Genomic DNA, 27,834 nt, shown 5'->3' with positions numbered 1-27,834 from the left:
CGGAAAATGTTTTTTTTCATGATGCTCGATTATCCTTGTGCTAGATATGAAAATATCAGGCTACATCTACTTATATATATATATATATACATATATATATATATATATATATATATATATATATGTATGTATGTATATCCTCATTTAACATACGGGCTGAGACTGTGGGGCAGCTGTTCTAAATACAAATTTGAAAGAGTATTTAGAATTCAAAAGAAAGGGGTCCGAATAATTTCAAAATTGAAATTCAGAGATTCGTGTAAACATTCCTTCAGGGAGTTTGAATTGCTGACTTGCCCTGTCTCTACATCCTTGAGGTTGCTCTGCACTGCCGATGCAAGTGTGAGTTGGTCCAAGGCAGGGACGTTCACCAATATGGGACGTTCGAACGTTTACCATCCGAGGTTGACGTAAGGTCATAAGCTCCCTTATGAGAAAAAATTTAAATGATCCTAAAAATTCAAAGCTTGATTGAGAAACTTATTTGGTTCCTCGATTGGTGTCGAGGGTGTTCTACTCTGTTGAAGAGTTTATGATGAGCCGTTGAAGTTAATTGAAATGATTTGGTCAAGTCCTTCAGTTCTGTCCTCAGAATTGTAATCAGCATAGCTGAAAACTATTTAATGGCTGAAATGACGTGTATTTAAATTGATTTATACAGTTCAATTTATTTTACTACAAGTACTATATTGACGATTGTATACAATGTTCTTAAATTGTGAACGTAATAAAGATGTATTATTATTATTATTATTATTATTATTACTACAGATGGGCCAAGGGATCTGCGCGTGCGCGCATGATGGGTGGGCGGGGAAGAGGGGCGTCTTTTCCAAGAACATTCGGGTTTCCTTTAGAACCCATCCTTCGGAATTCTCGTGACACAAGAGACAAGAACTGTATTCAGTCGTCTCATGGTCATATTCAAATAAAAGAAGTTCCGATAGTTCTTTGAAATCAATGACAAAATGACGGCGCGTGGATGACGTCAAAGTTTCGTGGATGGCTAGTGGAGCCTCGGCCTTAAAGAGACTCAGTATAAAGACCGTCTCATACTGAAAGTCTAACCATCCGATGGATGGATTTTGTATATTGGACGTCCACGGGGTACTACTCCACACCACAAACGTCCATCCAGCGGATGGAAGGACGAATTTGTTTGCATCTCGTATTTCAGCTCAGTTGCAACCTCCGTCAGGGAAACATTGAAATAATAGAAACCGTAAAGACTACAGTCCTGCCCTTCAATTAGCAAAAGAAAACATTTGGTGAACCCCATTAGTAAAGAAAAGAAAATCGTTCGAGGGATTCCACAATTTGATGGCGGATTTCAATTTGCAGAAGTGCTCAAATTGCAAAAGCAAGCGATTCGAATAATCGCTCATTTGAATTTCAGAGACTCTTAAAGAGACGCCTTCAAAACGTTGCAGTTGTTGGCTCTGCCAAGTCTCTACATTTTCGAAACAACATTGCTCTGTATGTCTAAATGTACCATGACAACTGGCCAAGACATGCATTCGTATGGAATAGAGGTAGGGGAAACTACCGAACTGGTAGGCACAGAACGGTGGTTCACGAACATCTGCCCTCACAGGCAGGTGTTGCCCTTCAACTACAAGCTGCCCAGTTGGATAAAGATTGTTGCAACACCCAATGTGCAAAAACAATAATGAGAGCTGCCGTTTATTCAGTGTTTGTATTGTTGGCTATTCGCTTGAGAACCTCAACGTGGGCCATGTCTTGTCACAGTATAACTGCTCTAAATCAGTTACCTTTAATTTGATTTAAATAATTTTGGTGTCATTAGATTTGTGATACAACTCTCTAAAAACTGTTATTCTTGTCGTTCTTAAACTACAAGTTTTCAAGAAATTCAAAGTTTAAAAGTTTCAATGTCCGCCATTTTGAAAATACTACAGATAATTTCATGGTATTCTTTTCAGTAACTGGCCTCGTCATCACAAACATTTGAATCATATTTTGTATAATGCAATTTATTACTTTTTAAGATATTAATTTGTTTATAAAAAACACATACAGACAGACAGATATGAAACTAAGCATCGGAGACCCATGTTCATATGGTGAAATACGTTTGTCTTTACCTGAGCAATAACGTGGTATACCTTTGTCCAGAGAGTTATGGGACACTCTGTATATTCAAATTAGAAAGGCTGCAAAATAACGTACCTTCATCCGCCATTATTTTAACATATTTAAGTTTTTAACATCATTTAGACACTCCTCGTATGAAAAATTATGAATATATAATTTACTTAATTATAAATATATTTTCAAACTTCAACTAAGATACTGCCATATAACACATTCTTACTCCATAATGTACGGTAATTTCAGTACCCAATGTGTTTTTATTACAACACTAACATCGACTGACCGTTTCATCAAGAATTTGTGCTATCCAAAGGAGACTCTTTTAATTTGATTTGTATCATCGATATAATAATATTAAATACACGTCATTATGATGAGATCAACAAAATTATGTATCAATTAATACAGAATCAGAATAGCATTGATATGAAACATTCTTTTAATAAGATTCACATTCATTATAATGTTATGCACTATAAAATGTATAGTAAATAACACATTTTTAAAACATTAAAATTAGTCAGTTGTGGAGTTATCACTAAAAGAAGAATATAAATTCTATATATCAATCAAGAAATATAAAATAAATAACAAAAGATATTTAAAGCATGAAATACAAAAACAGGAAGTTCATATTTAAATTGTTTCAGGTATACTGTACATTTTGAGGGAACACTGCCTACAATATTTATAACAAAAACACCTTCGCTGAAAAAATTTGTCACTCGAACAAGACAAAACTAACTGAATTTAAAGCGTTTTAAGTTTACTATTAGCAATAACGCGTAAGACACACATTAATAAGTAATGGATTACACAGTGCAGTGATAGTACACAAAAATATTATTTTACACAAGCAAACTGAGAAATTTCAATGCGAACAAAAATATATAAAATACAGGGTGTTCACAAAAGGATGTCACATACTTCGTGGCTGATAGTGCTCATCGTTAAAAAAAAAGCTATAAAGAAAGTTCGTCGCTAGCCTACATTTCGTTTTTTTTTTTTTTTTTTTTTTTTTTTTTTTTTATTATTAATATCTTTAGAACTAGTAAAGCTACGTATATCAAATATAACACATAGAAATTAATAAATAAGAGGAAACTTAAAAAATATTGGCGTGGTCTGCTTTAATATTAAAACAATGGCGACTGTCGAAAGTCAAATAACGGGAAAAAACCAGTTATAATTATAAAAGATGTCCAAGGTATCAACTATTTTTAAAAAATTTATAACAAATTTAACGGTACTTTTTTCAATGAAACCCATCAGCGCATAAGCGAGCACGATCACGTTTGAGGTACGTTTGCACAAGCCGGGAGCAACAAACAGCTGATGCCTCTCAACTGTGACATGTTTGTTGCTCCCGGCTTGTGCAAACGTACCTCAAACGTGATCGTCCTCGCTTATGCGTTGATGGGTTTCATTGAAAAAAGTACCGTTGCACTAGTCACTAAAGTATACTAACTTTATTGACTCCATATTTCACGGGTTTTACTAGGCGTTGATGAATTAGTAAGGGCATCTTCTTTTAATATATATTTAATTAATTCACTACACAAAATAACGTACTTCCCTTATGCATGGCAAACTTATAATTACTCCCTATTATATTTCATTATTACCAAGTATATTTAACATTAAATTAATGTTTTCTGTAAAAAGAACAGTGAACTCTGTAATAAAAAGAATGTTCCCCATATCAATAGTAAACTATCATCATAAAATAACGTGAAGGAAAAGGATTTTTAAGAACATTTGCCATCGTTCAGTGGTACAAAAAAAAACAATAATTGCTCCCTATTATATTTAATTATTACCAAGTATATTTAACATTAAATTAATGTTTTCTGTAAAAAACAGTTAAATCTGTAATAAAAAGAATGTTCCCCATATCAATAGTAAACTATCGTCATAAAATAACGTGAAGGAAACAGGATGTTTTCGAACATTTGCCATCGTTCAGTGGTACAAAAAAACCAGTAAGAACCACTGGTAGGTGGTTTGTCGACGAATGCAGACCTATTGTGACCTGTACTCTGTGTTTAGTGTTTTATAAATTGCATATTTTAGAGTTAGTGGAGTTAACACACAACATGGTGGTTGTGATTCCTGACTTACGCGTGTCACAACGCTCTGGTACGAATTGTTTATTTTAGCCTGGTTTGTAATTATGTGTTAGGTTAGTTATTTACCTGAAGAAGAGATCAGATTGCAGATCTCGAAACACAACGTTACTGACTTTTTATATCACTGAACGACGGCAAATTGCCAGAAAAAATCCTGTTTCCTTCACAATCCTCCACAAAACGTCAGACATAAAATAATGCATACAATTGTGTATAAATTAGTGTATTTACTACGCAAAATATTAAATAATGTGTATTACTTTGGTGAATAAGTAGTAAAACTTCCTACATTAAGAAGTAATTTTCCTGGGTTGTTTAATTACGATTAATTTTATATTTTATAAGCATTCGCTACAGGAAACAGTAAACTTCTTACATTAAATAACGTATTCTCTACGTATACACCAGTAAATTATGGCTACGCAAAATAGAACAGAGTGTTCTCCACGGAAAAATGTTCGTTCCCAAATTATTTTGGAAATTTTCCATTACGTAAATGTATGTTAATTCGTTTATAAAAAAATATGTCACTACGCTAATAATATCCATTTATTGAGTACACGATTGTGGACTAATGGGGGTTTAACTTGAATCGATATTATAACGAGAACCCGGATCTAATAAAGCCAGTTTCGACGGATGATGATGATGGATCGTTTGTCTAGAATCCGACTCAGATAAGGATTAACGACAGCGCAGCGCTGGTGTTTCCCAACACATGGTCGGCGATAGTGAGTAGTGAGTGAACTGCAGGTTAGTAGGGTCAGACGCTGAGTCTGCCATAATATAACCGGAAACAACCGGGTAACAGAATCTGCTGAGTGCGCGCGCGCGTGGGGGCAACAGTCACCAGCCAACACTCGCACACTGGTCGTAGGAATTTTCCAGCCGTTGAGTTTACTACCAGCGCACCGTGTAAAACACAAAACAAAACATTCGTGAGATAAATAATTGCCATTCAAGTTGGCAAATAGATTTACAACAGATAAAATAATACATTCGTCCGTGCAGTAAGACAACATCGCATTGCGATTGCCACTTAAAACCGTATGTAACGCAAATCAATTCACACTTAAAACTTATTATCCCAAATTTTTTTAGTGTGAACACCGTCCTATCCATATGGCTACAGTGGACTGTTAGGGTTTAAAAATTACTAAATAACAAGTTAAAAATCACAAAAACAACAAAAGTATTGTGATCTCTACTGTAGGTAAACAATAGGTATACAAAAACAATCCTAAACTACAACAACAGTGCGTAATACAATTTTTCTCAAATTTGAGCAATTCTGTTAAAATAAATCACTCAAATGAGTATTTTATGCTACCAAGCGGCTTGACAATTAGTTGTGATTAATCACTCCGGACCGCTTAGAAGTGACTGTCGGTCGCTAAGCGCTTTGCTGCAAATTGGGTCTTCTAAGTTGACTTTATATAGGAGTTGACAAAATAATCCACTCTGGTATTGATCTAATTACTTCCTCAACTTCTGGCGGTCGACTTGTAATCGCGTTCCCTTACGTTTCGGAATGGGGTTCTGTAGAGCGACCTCATCTCACGAAATCAACTCATTGTCGGCTGCGACAAGGCTAGGCTATCCTTCAACAGACTGGCTCAATACCGTCTTGTCCGTACTTTTGACCGTCAACTTGTAATCGCGCTCCTTACGTTTCGGAATGGTGTTCTGTAGAACGACCTCATCTCACGAAATCAACTCATTGTCGGCTACGACAAGGCTAGGCTATCCTTCAACAGCCTGGCTCGATACGTATTTTTGACCGTCAACTTGTAATCGCGCTCCTTACGTTTCGGAATGGTGTTCTGTAGAACGACCTCATCTCACGAAATCAACTCATTGTCGGCTGCGACAAGGCTAGGCTATCCTTCAACAGACTGGCTCGATACGTATTTTTGACCGTCAACTTGTAATCGCGCTCCTTACGTTTCGGAATGGTGTTCTGTAGAACGACCTCATCTCACGAAATCAACTCATTGTCGGCTGCGACAAGGCTAGGATATCCTTCAACAGACTGGCTCAATACGTATTTTTGACCGTCAAACTTGTAATCGCGCTCCTTACGTTTCGGAATGGTGTTCTGTAGAACGACCTCATCTCACGAAATCAACTCATTGTCGGCCTGCGACAAGGCTAGGATATCCTTCAACAGACTGGCTCAATACTATTTTTGACCGTTGACTTGTAATCGCGTTCCTTACGTTTCGGAATGGTGTTCTGTAGAACGACCTCATCTCACGAAATCAACTCATTGTCGGCTGCGACAAGGCTAGGCTATCCTTCAACAGACTGGCTCGATACGTATTTTTGACCGTCAACTTGTAATCGCGCTCCTTACGTTTCGGAATGGTGTTTCTGTAGAACGACCTCATCTCACGAAATCAACTCATTGTCGGCTGCGACAAGGCTAGGATATCCTTCAACAGACTGGCTCAATACGTATTTTTGACCGTTGACTTGTAATCGCGTTTCCTTACGTTTCGGAATGGTGTTATGTAGAGCGACCTCATCTCACGAAACCAGCAAACTTTGGCTGCGACAAGGCAAGTATATCCTTCAACAGACTGGCTCAATACCGTCTTGTCCGTATTATTGACCGTTGACTTTTTATCGCGTTCCCTTTACGTTTTAGGATGGGGCTCTGTAGAGCGACCTCATCTCACGAAACCAGCAAACTTTGGCTGCGACAAGGCAAGTTATATCCTTCAACAGACTGGCTCAATACCGTCTTGTCCGTACTTTTTGACCGTCAACTTGTAATCGCGCTCCTTACGTTTCGGAATGGTGTTCTGTAGAACGACCTCATCTCACGACGAAAATCAATCATTGTCGGCTACGACAAGGCTAGGCTATCCTTCAACAGCCTGGCTTCGATACGTATTTTTGACCGTCAACTTGTAATCGCGCTCCTTACGTTTCGGGAATGGTGTTCTGTAGAACGACCTCATCTCACGAAATCAACTCATTGTCGGCTGCGACAAGGCTAAGGCTATCCTTCAACAGACTGGCTCGATACGTATTTTTGACCGTCAACTTGTAATCGCGCTCCTTACGTTTCGGAATGGTGTTCTGTAGAACGACCTCATCTCACGAAATCAACTCATTGTCGGCTGCGACAAGGCTAGGCTATCCTTCAACAGACTGGCTCGATTACGTATTTTTGACCGTCAACTTGTAATCGCGCTCCTTACGTTTCGGAATGGTGTTCTGTAGAACGACCTCATCTCACGAAATCAAACTCATTGTCGGCTGCGACAAGGCTAGGATATCCTTCAACAGACTGGCTCAATACGTATTTTTGACCGTTTGACTTGTAATCGCGTTCCTTACGTTTCGGAATGGTGTTCTGTAGAACGACCTCATCTCACGAAATCAACTCATTGTCGGCTGCGACAAGGCTAGGCTATCCTTCAACAGACTGGCTCGATACGTATTTTTGACCGTCAACTTGTAATCGCGCTCCTTACGTTTCGGAATGGTGTTCTGTAGAACGACCTCATCTCACGAAATCAACTCATTGTCGGCTGCGACAAGGCTAGGATATCCTTCAACAGACTGGCTCAATACGTATTTTTTGACCGTCAACTTGTAATCGCGCTCCTTACGTTTCGGAATGGTGTTCTGTAGAACGACCTCATCTCACGAAATCAACTCATTTGTCGGCTGCGACAAGGCTAGGATATCCTTCAACAGACTGGCTCAATACGTATTTTTGACCGTTGACTTGTAATCGCGTTCCTTACGTTTCGGAATGGTGTTATGTAGAGCGACCTCATCTCACGAAATCAACTCATTGTCGGCTGCGACAAGGCTAGGCTAATCCTTCAACAGACTGGCTCAATACGTATTTTTGACCGTCAACTTGTAATCGCGCTCCTTACGTTTCGGAATGGTGTTCTGTAGAACGACCTCATCTCACGAAATCAACTCATTGTCGGCTGCGACAAGGCTAGGATATCCTTCAACAGACTGGCTCAATACGTATTTTTGACCGTTGACTTGTAATCGCGCTCCTTACGTTTCGGAATGGTGTTATGTAGAGCGACCTCATCTCACGAAACCAGCAAACTTTGGCTGCGACAAGGCAAGTATATCCTTCAACAGACTGGCTCAATACCGTCTTGTCCGTATTATTGACCGTTGACTTTTTATCGCGTTCCTTACGTTTCGGAATGGTGTTCTGTAGAACGACCTCATCTCACGAAACCAGCACACGTCGGCTGCGACAAAGCAAGTATATCCTTCAACAGACTGGCTCAATACCGTCTTGTCCGTATTACTGGCCGCCGGGTTGTCATCGCGTTCCCTTACGTTTATGAATGGACATGCTACTTCATCTCAAGACAAGTCAGAGTGTTGTCCTTCAACAACCTTCGTGCAACTTGGACGTAGCTTGTCACATTATACATTACGTTTGTAAAACTACAAATAAAACTTTTTCAAAATATTTTTGACTCGAATTAAATTTAAAATGACAACCAAATACTGCAGTTTACGTAATACTGTATTCTACTTTAAACTAAATACTGTAGTGCATAATAAATCAGGTACTCACTCAGTGCTAAAGAACAGCGACTCTCACCATGAAAGGTAATACTCACCTGGAAAAGAAATAAACTTTAGTTTTCCATACTGATCCCAGAATTAACTCGATTTAACATCAATGAAGGAACCACATAACAACATCAGTAAGAGAAAAAAACCATCTTACACCATGCAAACAGACTGAACCTTAATTTGATTGAAAACAAAATTGATGAGCACATAGAGCGTCTATAGGACGAACGATAGAAGCACGCAACGCCACATTATAACTTTCTAATTATTACAATTTACAACTTACTCAAATGAGTAGGAGCCGAGCCGGAGTGAAATACTCTGTAGCGTAACCTGGGTCCGAGTAGGCCGCGCCGCCGCCCTTGCTGACACACGACTTCGCACTCTTCAAGTGTTGTTACCAGTGCAAATTTAATTTTTCTCTATCTGTCAGCGGTTATCAGCTTCGCCCTAAATGTCGAGATACGAGCGAACGTTGCTTGTGTACCGATATCGTAAAAAAGTAGTCGCGATAGTGCCGTTATCAGTGCTAATACCGCTTCTAATAACTGCACTGCGGCGTCGATAACGATATATTTGCAATTGACAATTTGCTTCACTCCTCATTGCTATGCTATTATTGCATGTCAACTAATCGGAATTTTTCAATGCTCACAATATGTTTGCTCTTCACGGTATTCTGTACCGCAAACATTTTGTTCCTTGTGGTCTAAAACTATTAAAACCACTATTTATAAGAACTATTGATAAGGTATAAATAAGTACAAAACTAGTTACATTTTCAAGGTCAGCTTTATTCTATGAGCAGTTAGGCCACTTAACGAGAAATCCACAAGCAGTTATTTTTTTATCAGACGAACATGTAGAAAGCATCAGTACCCCGGGTATAGGGGGAAATGTGCCTATTCTGTAACCTGCAGACAGACTTCATTATAAAAAAATCATTTTACTTCAAATGTCTATTCGAACACCCCCCACCCCCTCTGAGGAATGGATGTCGGACAAGTTTTTCAATCTCAGAAATAAAATACCTAATACATTTTGGAATAATCAAATACGTTTTCTTTTCTTTTCTTTTTTTAAATATAAAAATATTTATTTTGGATTAAAAAAGCCAGTAAAAGAGGTTGAATTTTTATTAGCGTGGCATCCTAAATGACGGCGTCTAATTTATACAGAAGTCTGACCTTGCTTTAAGTGGTAGACGGCTTAAAATAGAAATCTAATTGGACCGTAAACTTCTTAGAGCCACCGGCGCTTCGAGAAAATCAGCCAAAACTGTAAATCACAAAACTGTTCAATATTAGCCTACTCCGAATATATTGGGGACGAAGAGATGTATTTTAAGACAACGGTTGTTTCGATCTGCACGGTCACAGTACGTAACGTATAAGAACTTCAGGTTACACCTTTTCCTATGAGACATCCATTTCATCGCAAACGCGTATATAATATTTTAGATTTTTTTCTTAATTGCAGCTTTGACAAATATTCACGTTGTGCGAAAATTATATATCCGCTGTCTTATTCTTGCACACATAGGCCTAAGTAAAACCTCATATTCTCAAGTATTTTAGGCTCGAGCCTGATTTTTTACCGCTGGCCATTCAGAAGATCAGTGAGTTGGTACAGTCTCAGGAAAATTAAAAGAAATCAAATATAAAAAGTCAATTAGAAAGATGAAAGGGTAGCCGTGACCTACAGATTTTGTTAGTTATAGCGTTAGTATTAATATATTTAGGTACAGTACAAACGGTTGAATGTGTATTGTACGTACAGATTTTGTTAATAATAACTTAAGTATTAATATATTTAGGCACAGCATACACGGTTGAATGTGTATTGTACCTAATATTTTGCTAGTATTAATATATTTAGGCATAATACACACGGTTGAAATAGTATTTTACCTACATATTTTGTTAGTAATAACGTTAGTATTAATATATTTAAAAACAGTACAAACTATTGAATGTGTATTGTACCTACACATTTTGTTAGTAATGACGTTAGTAATTAATATTCCAAAAAGTACACACGGTGAATGTGTATTGTACCTACAGATTGTGTTAGTAACAAAGTTAGTATTAATATATTTAAAACAGTACACACGGTTGAAAGTGTACTGTACCTACAAATTTTGTTAGTTAAAGCATTATTATTAATATATTTAAAACCCACGGTTAAAAATTATTCTACCTACATACTTGGATAGTAATAACTTATGGATAGTTATAATTGTTAGTATTAATATACTTAGAAATAGTACACACAGTACAATGTGTACTGAACAAGATACATCAATTCTTTACTTTTGCACATTTGTAATTTATTATTGCGCCCAGTATTAAGTAATTGTCAAAACAATAAAAAGTACAAGTGTATTAAATTAAACACCAGTTGTATTTAAATAAAAATAATCAAAACTGACATCTAACGTATAAAACGGAATTACACATAAAGGGGGTGTAATCAATTCCGCGCCGAAAGTCAAGGATATTACTCTTACATCTCAAGAACACTGAAATATCCCGGTTTTTGCTGTTTGCGAGGCGGTCTTTTGTTTATTTTCAATACTTTTAAGAATTTTGTAAATGAACAATGGGTTTTGAACAAAGAGACTCCGCTACACGAAGTACAAAAAAGCTCAGACCGGCTATTGCTTTCTTTGATGCGTTAGTGGTGGCTTTCACAACAACTCGGCTCCAGTGAAACACAAGTTTTTCCCTCGTTCCGAGAGATCTCTCACGAAGTTGTGGGAAACTCCGAGTAACAAGGATCACCGTGCAGACGGCTCCTTCCTGCACCCAAGTAATGTGGATTAGCACTGCTCTACTTCTAGGCTCCAGTGAAACACAAGTTTTTCCCTCGTTCCGAGAGATCTCTCACGAAGTTGTGGGAAACTCCGAGTAACAAGGATCACCGTGCAGACGGCTCCTTCCTGCACCCAAGTAATGTGGATTAGCACTGCTATATTCCTCGGCTACAGTGAAACACAAGTTTCTCCCTCGTTCCGAGAGATCTCTCACGAAGTTGTGGGAAACTCCGAGTAACAAGGATCACCGTGCAGACGGCTCCTTCCTGCACCCAAGTAATGTGGATTAGCACTGCTCTACTTCTAGGCTCCAGTGAAACACAAGTTTTTCCCTCGTTCCGAGAGATCTCTCACGAAGTTGTGGGAAACTCCGAGTAACAAGGATCACCGTGCAGACGGCTCCTTCCTGCACCCAAGTAATGTGGATTAGCACTGCTCTACTTCTAGGCTCCAGTGAAACACAAGTTTTTCCCTCGTTTCGAGAGATCTCTCACGAAGTTGTGGGAAACTCCGAGTAACAAGGATCACCGTGCAGACGGCTCCTTCCTGCACCCAAGTAATGTGGATTAGCACTGCTCTACTTCTCGGCTCCAGTGAACCACAAGTTTTTCCCTCGTTCCGAGAGATCTCTCACGAAGTTGTGGGAAACTCCGAGTAACAAGGATCACCGTGCAGACGGCTCCTTCCTGCGCCCAAGTAATGTGGATTAGCACTGCTCTACTTCTCGGCTCCAGTGAACCACAAGTTTTTCCCTCGTTCCGAGAGATCTCTCACGAAGTTGTGGGAAACTCCGAGTAACAAGGATCACCGTGCAGACGGCTCCTTCCTGCACCCAAGTAATGTAGATTAGCACTGCTCTACTTCTCGGCTCCAGTGAAACACAAGTTTTTCCCTCGTTCCGAGAGATCTCTCACGAAGTTGTGGGAAACTCCGAGTAACAAGGATCACCGTGCAGACGGCTCCTTCCTGCACCCAAGTAATGTGGATTAGCACTGCTCTATTTCTCGGCTCCAGTGAAACACAAGTTTTTCCCTCGTTCCGAGAGATCTCTCACGAAGTTGTGGGAAACTCCGAGTAACAAGGATCACCGTGCAGACGGCTCCTTCCTGCACCCAAGTAATGTGGATTAGCACTGCTCTACTTCTCGGCTCCAGTGAAACACAAGTTTTTCCCTCGTTCCGAGAGATCTCTCACGAAGTTGTGGGAAACTCCGAGTAACAAGGATCACCGTGCAGACGGCTCCTTCCTGCACCCAAGTAATGTGGATTAGCACTGCTCTACTGCTCTCGTGCACTTCATCTTTACCGTGTGAAACTCCGAGTTCACCGTGCAGACGGCTCCTTCCTGCACCCAAGTAATGTGATTAGCACTGAGAGTGAAACACAGTTCCGAGAGATACAAACTCCGAGTAACAAGGATCACCGTGCAGACGGCTCCTTCCTGCACCCAAGTAATGTGGATTAGCACTGCTCTACTTCTCGGCTCCAGTGAAACACAAGTTTTTCCTTCGTTCCGAGAGATCTCTCACGAAGTTGTGGGAAACTCCGAGTAACAAGGATCACCGTGCAGACGGCTCCTTCCTGCACCCAAGTAATGTGGATTAGCACTGCTCTACTTCTCGGCTCCAGTGAAACACAAGTTTTTCCCTCGTTCCGAGAGATCTCTCACGAAGTTGTGGGAAACTCCGAGTAACAAGGATCACCGTGCAGACGGCTCCTTCCTGCACCCAAGTAATGTGGATTAGCACTGCTCTACTTCTCGGCTCCAGTGAAACACAAGTTTTTCCCTCGTTCCGAGAGATCTCTCACGAAGTTGTGGGAAACTCCGAGTAACAAGGATCACCGTGCAGACGGCTCCTTCCTGCACCCAAGTAATGTGGATTAGCACTGCTCTATTTCTCGGCTCCAGTGAAACACAAGTGTTTCCCCCGTTCCGAGAGATCTCTCACGAAGTTGTGGGGAAACTCCGAGTAACAAGGATCACCGTGCAGACGACTCCTTCCTGCACCCAAGTAATGTGGATTAGCACTGCTCTACTTCTCGGCTCCAGTGAAACACAAGTTTTTCCCTCGTTCCGAGATATCTCTCACGAAGTTGTGGGAAACTGCGAGTAACAAGGATCACCGTGCAGACGACTCCTTCCTGCACCCAAGTAATGTGGATTAGCACTGCTCTACTTCTCGGCTCCAGTGAAACACAAGTTTTTCCCTCGTTCCGAGAGATCTCTCACGAAGTTGTGGGAAACTCCGAGTAACAAGGATCACCGTGCAGACGGCTCCTTCCTGCACCCAAGTAATGTGGATTAGCACTGCTCTACTTCTCGGCTCCAGTGAAACACAAGTTTCTCCCTCGTTCCGAGAGATCTCTCACGAAGTTGTGGGAAACTGCGAGTAACAAGGATCACCGTGCAGACGACTCCTTCCTGCACCCAAGTAATGTGGATTAGCAGTACTCTACTTCTCGGTTCCAGTGAAACGCAAGTTTTTCCCTCGTTCCGAGAGATCTCTCACGAAGTTGTGGGAAACTCCGAGTAACAAGGATCACCGTGCAGACGGCTCCTTCCTGCACCCAAGTAATGTGGATTAGCAATGCTCTACTTCTCGGCGGCTAAGTGAAGGAGTGCTATTGGAGTCAGGGACGATTTAGAGCTTTACACGGAGTCATTCGCAATAGATCTCAGTGTGACACCTCCATTACGCCCGGGGATAAAACTAAATTTACCTCCAAATTTCCCGAATTGAAAATCTTTGCAGTTTTCCTTTTGAGAAACAGTTCATATATGTAGTCTTCCTCCTCTAAAGCTTCTACGCAAATTTATTGTTCTGTTATCACTTGCTAGTTCACACTTGATACCGGTAAATGTCTAACATAAGGCAAACAATTTCCCATAACCAAAACACACAACACAGTACAGTGGCGTACGAAGCGGCAGAGTTACAAGTAGCACTTCAAAATCGGTATGCCTACTTCCTTAAATGGTGACAACTGTCTTTCCGGTATAAGTGAGTAGCTCAAGTCAGCTTTAAAAGATGTGATAAACTATTACTTCAAGAATGAATTAATAAATAGCTGTCTATTACAAAACAATGAGTGAATATTCCTTTATTCTGGATTAGATACTGTGATTATCCTTGCGGTTTGTCACAGAGGTCAGTTAACATGACAGAATTGATATGAAGCTTGCAAATAGGGTGGCCATACGTCCGTCTAGGAGGACAATCTCCTCCTTTTTAATTTTGTCCTCCTGTCCTCCTAACTTTTGAAAATTATGTAAAATGTTCGGCGTTTTGGCTAACGCCTGAATGGTTGGGAATACATAGTGGCAAAACATTAAGATATACTTTCAATATCCGAAGTCCCGAAGATACACCATACCATGTGAACTGCTGTTAGATTCAGTTGTATGTTGAGTGTTGTCTATAGTGTCACTGACTCACTATTGTTTCTATCCACTCAACTGCACTGACGCTACTACCCCTTGAATTTCTATTTACGTGCTTTGAATGACTTTGTTTCAATACGTTCAATGTATGTATATATATATATATATATATATATAATATATATATATATATATATAATTTTGTATGTGACATAATATTGAATTAACCATTGTAACAATTTTTCTATTTAGAAATTATTTAACATTTAACATTTTTATAATATCAAAAATAATTTTTGATATTAAGTAAGTATAAAGAGACGCCCACATGGCTCGTGACTAGTTCCACTGCTTTTCTCACAGCTCGTCCCTTACGATTTAAAAGCTTACTAATATAGCTCAGTAATAATATAATGAACCAATGAAATAATTTCCCAAAAAATATTTTTAACCTAAAAATTTAAATTTACTATTAATATGCCCTATAATAAACGAATGAAATAATTTGAAAAAAAAATATTTTTAACATTCTAAAATTTGAATTTAAAATATATGTAATATTGATATAAATAATATGTATTGACATATAATATATATTGACATTGACATATAATATATTATATTATATATCAATGAGATGCTAACAATATTAATTACCATTAGTGTTATTTGTAAAGCAGATCGATCAGTATGTAACTGTTAATTATTATAGTTTTAAAATTAAAAGTAAAAGCTATAAACTACATACATGAATTATACAGAAAGTATTGTACTTTTCTAGAAAACTTCGCAGTTTGTATTAATTTATTTTAAAGTCCAAATTAAATTTTTTTGTCCCTTTGGTATTGCATGTGGATGAATACTATTTCCCTGCATATAATTAGAAGAGTACATACATTATGTGGTCGCTCCATCTCATCTATTTACATGTTAATGACAAACATTCACATCCGAGAGATAACATTTTGAAGTGACAATCGTAAGGGAAGAGCTGTGAGAAAAGCAGTGGAACTAGTCACGAGCCATGTGGGCGTCTCTTTATTCTTCTTGCCGGTGACGTCACCACGCCAAGTGTTCATTCACTTGTTCCAACCTGTCTACCCCGCCCCTGCATTGCTTGGCCCTAGCTCACTCGCTGTCTTGAAACTTCAAAAGACGATGTTGCAACTTTACTAGGAATCATTCTTGGCTTTGCTTAGGAGTCCGAGTTTATATAGCGTGTTTCATAACGGGAAATAAATATTTCATAGTATCAACACAACAAAAGTACTCAATGGAAAACGTGTTGTTTCCTGTACTTCGGTAAACCGTATGTGTTTTACATTTAGAAGGTCCATTACCTGTAAAATAAATGGAATAAATTTCCAATATCCTAAGTTGTATATGGGTATGTCTATAAATATAAATAGTTTTTTCTCAGGTAATATGCAGAACTAATTTTATGTTGTGTATTGCACAACCCAACTGCTTTAGTAGATACAGGGTAATATTACATTATGTTGTATTCTTAACAGAACAATAGTAAACAGAGTTGTTCATCGACTTGACAATGGCAGGTGTAATAATTTGTAAGTCTGCAAAAAAAGCAAATAATTGTCATTAAATTTCAATTACTAGGCGCCAGAACCTCGGATGAGAAAATTAGGATGAAAATAAACAAACTATGACACTTAAAAGAAAATAATTAATAACGTCTTTTAAAACTTGTCAAGCCTTTTCATATCTTAATATAATTTTTTTTATCTACTCCCTCTTTTTAATATAAATTTTTGAACTACTCCCTCTTTTTGAAAGCATACAGAATTATTGTTCAGGGGCTTACTAATTTGGAGTGTTTATCCCGCCTGACAACCAGCTGATTGTTAGGTGTGGCCGGTTTACCTACAAAGGACCAATCTTCTCCAATCACCCAATTCACTTCACTCCTATCCAGATTTGGAATAGGTGAAAACGTTACTCCGCTACTCAGCCACCCTAGCAATGTTTATCCCGCCTGACAACCAGCTGATTGTTAGGTGTGGCCGGTTTACCTACAAAGGACCAATCTTCTCCAATCACCCAATTCACTTCACTCCTATCCAGATTTGGAATAGGTGAAAACGTTACTCCGCTACTCAGCCACCCTAGTAATGTTTATCCCGCCTGACAACCAGCTGATTGTTAGGTGTGGCCGGTTTACCTACCTACAAAGGACCAATCTTCTCCAATCACCCAATTCACTTCACTCCTATCCAGATTTGGAATAGGTGACAACGTTACTCCGCTACTCAGCCACCCTACCAATGTTTATCCCGCCTGACAACCAGCTGATTGTTAGGTGTGGCCGGTTTACCTACAAAGGACCAATCTTCTCCAATCACCCAATTCACTTCACTCCTATCCAGATTTGGAATAGGTGAAAACGTTACTCCGCTACTCAGCCACCCTAGTAATGTTTATCCCGCCTGACAACCAACTCGTTCATCCCATATAGGCTAGCGTAAGAATTCCCATTCTTATATTTAAATATTTTTACTTAGAGCTGATTAGAAATTTGTCCAAAATTCCTAAATTAATGCCTATCGCGGAGTGATAAATGTGTTTAATTTTTATTCTGTACTTAGGTAAGTTGTCTTTAAGTGAAACTAATTTACACTGAAATGTTTCAAGATTGACCCAACCATAGACCAACTGTACCATCTTGATATAAAATTATCTACTGTAAACTGGGTAAATTCGTACCGAATTGTGTACAGTATGTGTCTGAACTCCGTAACTTAATACAAATATTATAAAACATCCAGATATTATAAGTAACGATGAATCAAATATTCTATAATTGATGCAAGAAAAGAGGAATAGAATTTAAACTATTGACCGTGTTATTTTTATATTACTACCATCTCAGTCGAAAAAAAACAATCAAACAATATTCTGAATTTGAAGTTAAGCACGTGACTTTTTATTCCACTTAAGGCTCTCAAATCGACGAAGAAACATTCAATGGCAATATAAATAAATGTGTAAGACATCGGGGAATGGCTCCATAAAAATCAAATACATGAGGTACAAGTCCGCTACAATTATATACAGCTATTTTATCATTTTTTATAATGAGTGGTTCGCCGAAAATTTAGTAAACCATTCAATTATTGATAAGTAAAATCTGTAAGTCGATTTGCAAACGTAAACTCTTTTCCTTTTATAAGTGTCCGTAACCAGTACTGGCTAGGCCTAATGTAGGCAACAGACATTAAACTATGGACATCTAATAGCTAAATAACCCCTCCCCAATTGTGTTCTAGCTACGGCTTTGCCCAACAACTAACCCACAAAGGAAGCAAAACTGTTCTAGAGGAAACTATAACTATATTAGAATAAAACATTTTTTCCGGTTGTGCACATGGCGATACAAATCACGGTTATTTGTACAATAGAAGAATAAACATACCAGAGTATATCCACTAGGAGAACAATTTTAAACCTTTTCTTCACGCACAGTAACTGTGAGTTAGTAGTGTCGTCATACAATCGACCGCCTAGTACGGTACTGTAATGTTTGTAACGACCTTGAGTCCCTTATTAGGTCAGTTATCGCCGGTTTCATAACATTTCCCACTGTGTTTATTAGCTTGACTCAAAACAACTTCGTTAAGACTGCAAGTTTCTGCAACTGAAACAGCTTCATTTTCTCTGATCAAATGTTGAATTGATGTTAAGTCTCTTATCAGGTCAGTTATCGCTGGTTTCGTAACATTTCCCACTGTGTTTATTGGCTTGACTCAAAGTCACTGACTCACTTGACTCAAGTTATCGCCGGTTTCATAACATTTCCCACTGTGTTTATTGGCTTGACTCAGTCACTGACTCACTTGACTCAAGTTATCTCCGGTTGCATAACATTTCCCACTGTGTTTATTGGCTTGACTTAGTCACTGACTCACTTGACTCAAGTTGTCGCCGGTTTCATAACATTTCCCACTGTGTTTATTGGTTTGACTCAGTCACTGACTCACTTGACTCAAGTTATCGCCGGTTGCGTAACATTTCCCACTGTGTTTATTGGCTTGACTCAGTCACTGACTCACTTGACTCAAGTTATCGCCGGTTGCATAACATTTCCCACTATTTATTGGCATGACTCAAAACAACTTCGACTGCAAGTTTCTGCAACTGAAGCAGCTTCAATTTTCCTGATCAACTGTTCTATTGGTACTTTTTCAGCTCGGTTTTAGGTTGGAAAAAACACTTTTGTTAACATAACGTAAATCTTATTACTACTGACAACATTGGTATTAATACTACCTATTCAATCTTTGGACTCCCTACAGTTGTAGGTCTAGAAGTTACCCTATATGTCAGGGCATACGTAAATTCATAAAAGGAGGACTTTAGCTGGCGAAAAAGGAAGCCATTAATTAAAGAAAAAAGGAGGACTATATTAAAACGTCAAAAAATTAAATGAATTCATATTAACGAAGTGTATATTGATGGATAAGAAGGTATTTTTGACATTTAAGCGTTAGCCAAAAAGCAAGACATTGTACATAATTTTCAAAAGCCGGGAGGACAGGAGGGCAAACATTAAAAAGGAGTACATGTTTGCCCTCCAACAGTACATGTCCTACAAGACATCTTGTCACTCTGCCTATGGTTCGTTCATACTATCCAGTCCTCTCTTACAACTTATAACGTCCATTCTAGGCGTGTGGACACAAATGCTCCTTTTTCTTCAATATCCCGACATTATAGCTTTGACAACGTCCTGGAGAAGAGTTCCCGTGTATTGGTTGTACTAGTTGACGCTAGGACTAGGGTGCAGCCAGGGGGCTGACTAGATACGATATTCTATCTAGTATCTACGTGATGCACAAGTGTTTCAACATCACGAATGACGCGGGGGACGAGTACAGTCTTGCCAACTGCCAAGCACGATCTGACGGCAGTAGCGTTGCAATACAACCGAGACCAAGTGTCGAGGCCGGTCTCCATTCACACACACAGTGTGACGCCGTGTTTACCCCACTTCTGCCAACCTAAACACGCCGGAACTGCCAACTGTTTAAAATAAAACTCCCCGTGCCACACCACACCGCACCCGCACCGCACCGTTAAAAGCAACAACACTCGCCAGCGTCGATATCTTACGAAAACAGATTTGTTTTTCCGGGGATCCAAACATTTACCTCCCCCGCCCTCGATACGCCGATTATGATGTCGCCTTTATGCGGTGTTTAACAACCTACTTTTCTGGAACCCACTTAAGATAAGTAACGCGCCCGCTGAAAAGTTTACTACCAAATAAAACAAGTGTGTTGGCTAGATTAGCTTTTAAGCGATCGATGCAGAACCGTGGCTTATTTACGGCGAAACTCCCGTCTCCTATAGCTTGCTACAGCGATTTAACAGCTCGGCATAACGTGGAGCTCTTTCCCCGCGAACCTTGCGAGTGTCTCGATCACGTCTTCTCGTTAATCTTACGACCAACACTTCATTGTTTTGTCAACTCTTAAACAGTTTTGACATTATGATCCGAGCAAAAGAGATTTTCAATCTTTGAACTCGTCTTTTTAAATCATCACATCAGATCAACATTTTTATCCCTCCCAATGTCAAAATGTCGATAGGCTCGTAGTGAGAACATTGGATGCACTGCATGTTGTTAGTGTTGCCATTTCACCATGGTTAATACAGCAGTTTTAATACAAAACAATATATGTCATAGTACCAAACCTGTGATAAATGTCTTTTGCAAGGATTTTGCGAAGAATACAACTAACTTGCTAAACTTCAATTGGTCCAGGAGAGAACCACATCCTCAAGCCCTCAAAACGAGTGATATTGACGCAATACTCATGACAATTGGGACTGAAACATGCTGTATAATCATAGCGAGGAACCTCAATCACACCAAGTATTGCGATTGATTGTCCAAGCTTGAACATAACCTGATGTATGACATTGAGAGATCGTGTAAGGTGTCTAGAAGACCTCAATTAGTGCAGTATAAACAAGGCGAGGGACCTCAACCAGACGAAGTATTGTGTACTGTACCTCAATTATCCTAAGACCGTGATATTACGTCGACCTGGCTGTGGGTCTTAGCCAAATACATGGCACAGGGAGAGATGATCTTTGATCACCAGAATCCAGCGTGAGAAGAGGATTGGTGGCCTTGATCTTGGATCGTAGGTACAGCCAAGTGAACAGTACAAGAATACACATAACAAGAGATCGATAAGTGTCAACAATCACGAGTAAGGTAAAGCTCGGTGCGGGGAGCAAAGTTTCGGGCCGAGAGAGTAATTGCGCCGTAGGTAGGTCCGTGGAGCGCAGCGGCAACCCGAGTCGGGGCGAAACATTCGACTCCCAATTAGCAGAATTGAAGGAGAACATGTAAACATGACACAGGCGTGCGAGTACTACAGGGAGGGGGAGTGGGTGTAGCGAGTAGGGTGGGGAGGGAGAGGGGGAGGGGGTGTTTACAGGCCAGTAGGGCCAGCGGCAAATCACAACCACCATCTATTTATTACTTTCCACACTGTCTACTTTATTCCTTATTTCCTATTGCGATCGCGTGTGGGATCTAGTGACACAATTAGCACCCGTTTCAACTCTGGAACTCGTCATTTGACAATTATTTGTGCTATACCACTATTTTAGTTTTTATCAAATGTATTATTTAACAAATAAAAACAAACATAATGCTTTTAATGTTAAAATGTCAACACTTTTAAACAGCTGTATGAAATATACTAAAATTCATCTTTTATCCTTTATTATTAATAAGTTAATTAGAATTAATTATAAAGATACGGAATTATAGAAAGAGTAATCATTTTAACATCGAATAGTTCCATGTCCTCCCATTATTTTCATAAACTATATGGCACAATAATACTGATAATAACACCCTGGGTGTGCACTATGGGAGCGCCTGTTGTATGCGGGCATAGTACTATTGTACGGTACGGTTGTAAGGTAGTTCCCAGAAGCGGTAATGGTGTCGGCCATCTGCAATGCGGAGGCCGAGAATAGACTGGACCTGCAGCAGCCTCCGCGGCCGCGGCCAGACGGTATTCCGAGAAACGACAATAACTCATCAAGGCCTGTCTGCTAGTACGAGAATGTAACTCATCAAGGCCTGTCTGCTAGTACGAAAATGTAACTCGTGAAGGTCTGCCTGCTAGTACGAGAATGTAACTCATCAATGCCTGTCTGCTAGTACGAAAATGTAACTCATGAAGGTCTGTCTGCTAGTACGAGAATGTAACTCATCAAGGCCTGTCTGCTAGTACGAGAATGTAACTCATCAAAGCCTGTCTACTAGTACGAAAATGTAACTCATGAAGGTCTGTCTGCTAGTACGAGAATGTAACTCATCAAGGCCTGTCTGCTAGTACGAGAATGTAACTCATCAAAGCCTGTCTACTAGTACGAAAATGTAACTCATGAAGGTCTGTCTGCTAGTACGAGAATGTAACTCATCAAGGCCTGTCTGCTAGTACGAAAATGTAACTCGTGAAGGTCTGTCTGCTAGTACGAGAATGTAACTCATCAAGGCCTGTCTGCTAGTACGAGAATGTAACTCATCAAGGCCTGTCTGCTAGTACGAGAATGTAACTCATCAAAGCCTGTCTGCTAATACGTGAGTGTAACTTATGAACTCACGTCTGCTAAGTAGTGGTAGGAGAATGTTAATTAATTGTATCTGCTTATGGTCCCGAATTCGCCAAAGTTGAGTACGGCTGTATTCTTACAGCTTTTACATATAAATGGTGTAAAAAAGGTCCCGCGCGGGTTTGGTAATTCCCGAACGATTGCAGGTAAAAACAATAAACTGGTACATCATTACTGCACCTGTAAATCTACTTTTTTAAGTACCTTCCATTTTTTGTCACGTAGGGGGATGACCATCAAGTACTCAAGATGGAAATCTTAAATGAGCGCATAGGTCGTAGTACATCAAAGTAGTAAATGCCTTTATTAGTACAGTACGATACCGATACCAAAACATGTTTTACAGCCAAGTCGCGCCATGGCTACTGGGAATTTTATGAGGTAAAAATCAGAAAAAATTGTTGGCATTAATATTAGAATTTCAGTGAACATGAACTCGCACTGTATTGAAACTGTTGTTATTAAAAAATAATATTGACACGATAAATCACAAAATGTAACGTGCAATATTTAACTAACGCAGCTGTAATACTTAATCACTTGAAACATATTTGATTGTTTAACGTGTTTGTTGATACATTATTGTACTTACATTGCATTGTATTCACAAAGAGTCAAGCGTGTAGTTCAGTGAAAATAATCTTCAATTCGGTAAAATCATGAGTGAGAAATATAATATTACATAAACAATATTAGATAAAGAACAGAAAGAATTAAAGAAGGGAAAGAAAAGGGTTCAAACATACCCAAAAGCTGCTTTGAGTCCAGTCCAGGCGTTGTCACTGCACAGGATGCAAATCCCGTGCACAAATCACTTGTGTGGCTGTTTGAACCCATTTCTTTCCCTTCTTTACTTATTTACGTTCTTTATTTTTGTATAGAGAAAAAATAAAAACCTCCCCTCCACCTGACGAAGAGGATAGATTCCAACCCTCGAAACGCTGTGTTGTACCTTTTATAACCTATAACCATGGCAAATGTCCGAAATCCTGTTCCCTTTTGCATTGTGAACTAAATCGTCAATACTCTAGTTCAAGCGCGGGTGCATTGAACATTCTGTACAATTAAAGTACCCGTGAACGACACAATGAGCGTGTACATCACTCTCCACACCGTACTTATCCAAACAAGGTTCACAGCCAGTAGATGGACATGTATAACAGCGATTAAGTACATCGGTCAAGAGCAATTAACTGATAGGGATAAAAAACTAACACAAATTATTAATTAAATTATTTTTATAGTAGTATGGCATTAAAGGGTCTATTAATTGCATATTCACTAACATTTCAATTAGTAATACCTATTGAGTCAACATCAAATCAAGATTTATAATTTAGAATATTTCACCATTTTTTAAACATTTTTCACTTTTAGTATGCAAAAAACTGACAATGCGTAATTTGAATGGTCCAATACCTAATAGTTATTTTAATTATTGTTTTTAGTCAACTAATAATTATTTTATATGCGAATAATTTTGAAGTCTTAATTGTAATTTTAAGTACATAATATTTCATTCATTCTTAATAATTTGTTAATGAGAAACGAAATAATCACTAATCTTCCTTTTTTCATAATAATTATTTGTTTACAAGTGTATAAATGTTATAGTATTTTAAAGTTTCATAAATTTAAAACCGTACAAGCCTACTTCAAATTTAATTTAAATTGTCCCTCCACACTGGCTTGGTCTTGGAAGTTTTACCTTTATTTTCTCTTCAAAAGCTTATTTAATGTGTTTTTTGTACCATTGTTACATTATTCGGCAGCATTGTGCTGGTCAGATCTGGCATTTAGACTAAGTTTGTATTGATCAAATGAGTTTTCTATGAATGTTTAATAAAACATCTACCTATTACCACTATTAGGTCATTTTTATCATTTTCGGTTAACATAGACAAACAACAAACGTGTGACGCGTGAAATAACCGAATCGATTATAAAAGATTCGGTCGCTTGTGGGTGTAAACATTGAGTTATTTACATTGCAAATGGCCAGAACACTGCGGTGATCAGCGGAAACACATTGTGACCCATCCACTTCCGGTGAGCGCGGACCGTAACTGACGTACACAGAGAGGTAGGGTAGTCATGGATGCCTTGCACCTCAGTTTGGAATGGCGTACTTCGTCTACTCGTTCAGTCAATAATTGGTACCTGCAGAGCTGCAGCGTGACCACCACAACAGTACAACGGTCAGCTAGCTACCAACTCTATGTTATTAGTACTATCGTTGTCCTATCATACAATATTTGTAACTTGCTGTGGATTGATTAAATGTCAAAAATATTTTTAGATGTTTAAAAATGTAGCATATAAATTTGAAATTCAATGACCGCAATCTGTAGCTTCATTTTGATTATCTTAGGACTCTTTGGTCATTGGACTACTTCACGTTCGATTCCCTCCTAGGCACACAATTTGTGTGAGGGGTCGAGGACATAAATCCACACATATCCATTGATCCTATGTTTTATTTTAACTACGGGTAGTCCCAAACTGACTAAAGCGTTTTGCCTATTATTAAAAGAGACAGTCTTTGAGTTAGCTAATTAAAAGCGTGCACTAAAAGTCGGAAAAATTTTTAATTTATAAGGCATACAATTCCAATTAAGTTTTAGCATCAAGAGGAAAAATTAAACTATTTTGGCGTAAAGAAATATTTAAGTACAAACCAATATTTTAGACAAATTACCAATAACCTATATTCTTACGTTACAAATGACACGGATTGAAGAATTGTACATTTTGCTATTACAAGCCGACTTAATAATTTTCTTTGTTTTAACTGTTACACTACTTTCAACAAAGCAACAGCTTTAGAATATATTCTAAATAGTTAAATAATTATCAAGTTTAAAAAAATATATTTGCTAAATATCTCAATTAAGTTTTTTACTCATCTTAGTTTTTCTCCAAAATGTAGATAGGAGAGGCTTCATGTTACAAAACCACTGCAATTTTTTCGCTCTCACTGTTCCATACTCGGAGATGTTGAGGTTCAGGCATTTGACTAATTTCAAAATTATATAAAAACACTTTAAGAATTCAATACTGAATTCCTACGTTTTTTTACGTCATCTGTTTTATTCCTCATCCAAAAAGTTTAGTCACATCTCAAAATTGTCAATAAATAGCCCCGTACCTAAAAAAATCTTTAGTTCACCAAATAAAGGAATGCACTGCATCAAATTCAACACAGTTTTTAAAATGTGGACGATTTCATGGATCACAAGGTGGATGTTACTGCAACACTGAAACTTAATCTGTTGCACTCTTTCTCCTCGCCACTCTGTCACCAATCTAGGAAGAAAAGTGCAACTTACACTACTTTAAACAAACACCAAGACAAGGAAAATCCTAATTATTAATCAAACCGGTTTTTATGCGGCAAATTTTTAGTTAGGAAAGTTTAGATTTTGTAGTTTTGCATTTATGGGGATTACAAAGTCAGCATTGCCATTTGAAAATATTTTGCCTTTCTTCCACCCCCCCCCCCACCCGGGCACTCATCTTATTGGGAAAAGATAACAACAAACAAAACATGAATAAAATTATCTAAATCAAAATCCACTCCAAATAACTGAATTTTTTATTATTAATACCAAGATTATGTTATTACTGTAGGGCTAACTCATGCACCACCGGCATGACCGACACTGAAGCTGTCACTGTTTACCGGCACAACCCACTGACCCAAAACCCCAGCATATTCCCTGGAGACAAAGCCACCCTGCTGAACACAACAACGGTGTGAGTTGCAAACAGCTCTACAGCATTTTTACATACGAGATATTATCTACATATTTACCTTTGCAGCATGTGCACAATACGCGGTAACAAAGTATGCTGAAGGTCCACAAACGAACTATTAAATTACAAACGAAATACAATAAATTATGATTCAATATTTATGCATAGCTCGATGTTAATGGCGTTAAAAGTTTATTTTTAATTACGAGTATCGTATATGACCACATTGTGGACACAACTACAATGAGCGGGGCCGAGAGCGCGATGCACTGTCAAGTTATCGATCGCCAACGTCGGGGCCGACTGTCGCACGCGTACCGTAACTGTAAACATTGTCACATTACCGTCACAGATACTGTTCCGTAATATATCGCCTCAATCTGCTAAATACTAGTAGTAAACATCGTCACAGTTTTATTGACATAATCGTGCCTATTGTGAGCCACACATTCGTCTGATGTACCATATTATCGTATATAACCACATTGTGGAGACAACTACAATAAGCGGGGCCGAGAGCGCGATGCACTGTCAAGTTATCGATCGCCAACGTCGGGGCCGACTGTCGCACGCGTACCGTAACTGTAAACATTGTCACATTACCGTCACAGATACTGTTCCGTAATATATCGCCTCAATCTGCTAAATACTAGTAGTAAACATCGTCACAGTTTTATTGACTTAACCGTGCCTATTGTGTGCCACACATTCGTCTGATGTACCATATTATCGTATATGACCGCATTGTGGAGACAACTACAATGAGCGGGGCCGAGAGCGCGATGCACTGTCAAGTTATCGATCGCCAACTTCGGGGCCGACTGTCGCACGCGTACCGTAACTGTAAACATTGTCACATTACCGTCACTGATACTGTACCGTAATATATCGCCTCAATCTGCTAAATACTAGTAGTAAACATCGTCACAGTTTTATTGACTTAACCGTGCCTATTTTGTGCCACTCATTCGTCTGATGTACCATCTTATCGTATATGACCGCATTGTGGAGACAACTACAATGAGCGGGGCCGAGAGCGCGATGCACTGTCAAGTTATCGATCGCCAACGTCGGGGCCGACTGTCGCACGCGTACCGTAACTGTAAACATTGTCACATTACCGTCACTGATACTGTACCGTAATATATCGCCTCAATCTGCTAAATACTAGTAGTAAACATCGTCACAGTTTTATTGACATAACCGTGCCTATTGTGTGCCACACATTCGTCTGATGTACCATATTATCGTATATGACCACATTGTGGAGACAACTACAATGAGCGGGGCCGAGAGCGCGATGCACTGTCAAGTTATCGATCGCCAACGTCGGGGCCGACTGTCGCACGCGTACCGTAACTGTAAACATTGTCACATTACCGTCACTGATACTGTACCGTAATA

General features: G+C 38.9%; 1 protein-coding gene across 2 annotated transcripts in view; it reads right to left on the bottom strand.

Annotated features, from left to right (window-relative positions):
- The window catches only part of LOC124356643, a 115,823-nt gene that overhangs the window by 44,349 nt on the left and 43,640 nt on the right, over nucleotides 1–27,834 (bottom strand). Inside the window, exon 3 of one of the 2 annotated variants that reach the window (XM_046807766.1) lies at nucleotides 8,818–8,863. The exons of the other annotated variant lie outside the window; for it this stretch is intronic. Coding sequence (XP_046663722.1) covers nucleotides 8,818–8,863 — 46 coding nt within the window. The remainder of the gene's footprint in view (nucleotides 1–8,817; nucleotides 8,864–27,834) is intronic. 2 annotated transcript variants of the gene reach the window in all.

This window comes from Homalodisca vitripennis, chromosome 3 (assembly GCF_021130785.1).
Source record: "Homalodisca vitripennis isolate AUS2020 chromosome 3, UT_GWSS_2.1, whole genome shotgun sequence".
NCBI lineage: Eukaryota > Metazoa > Arthropoda > Insecta > Hemiptera > Cicadellidae > Homalodisca > Homalodisca vitripennis.
The sequence above is the reverse complement of the archived record's forward strand: the minus strand, read 5'-3'. Positions and strand labels throughout refer to the sequence as shown.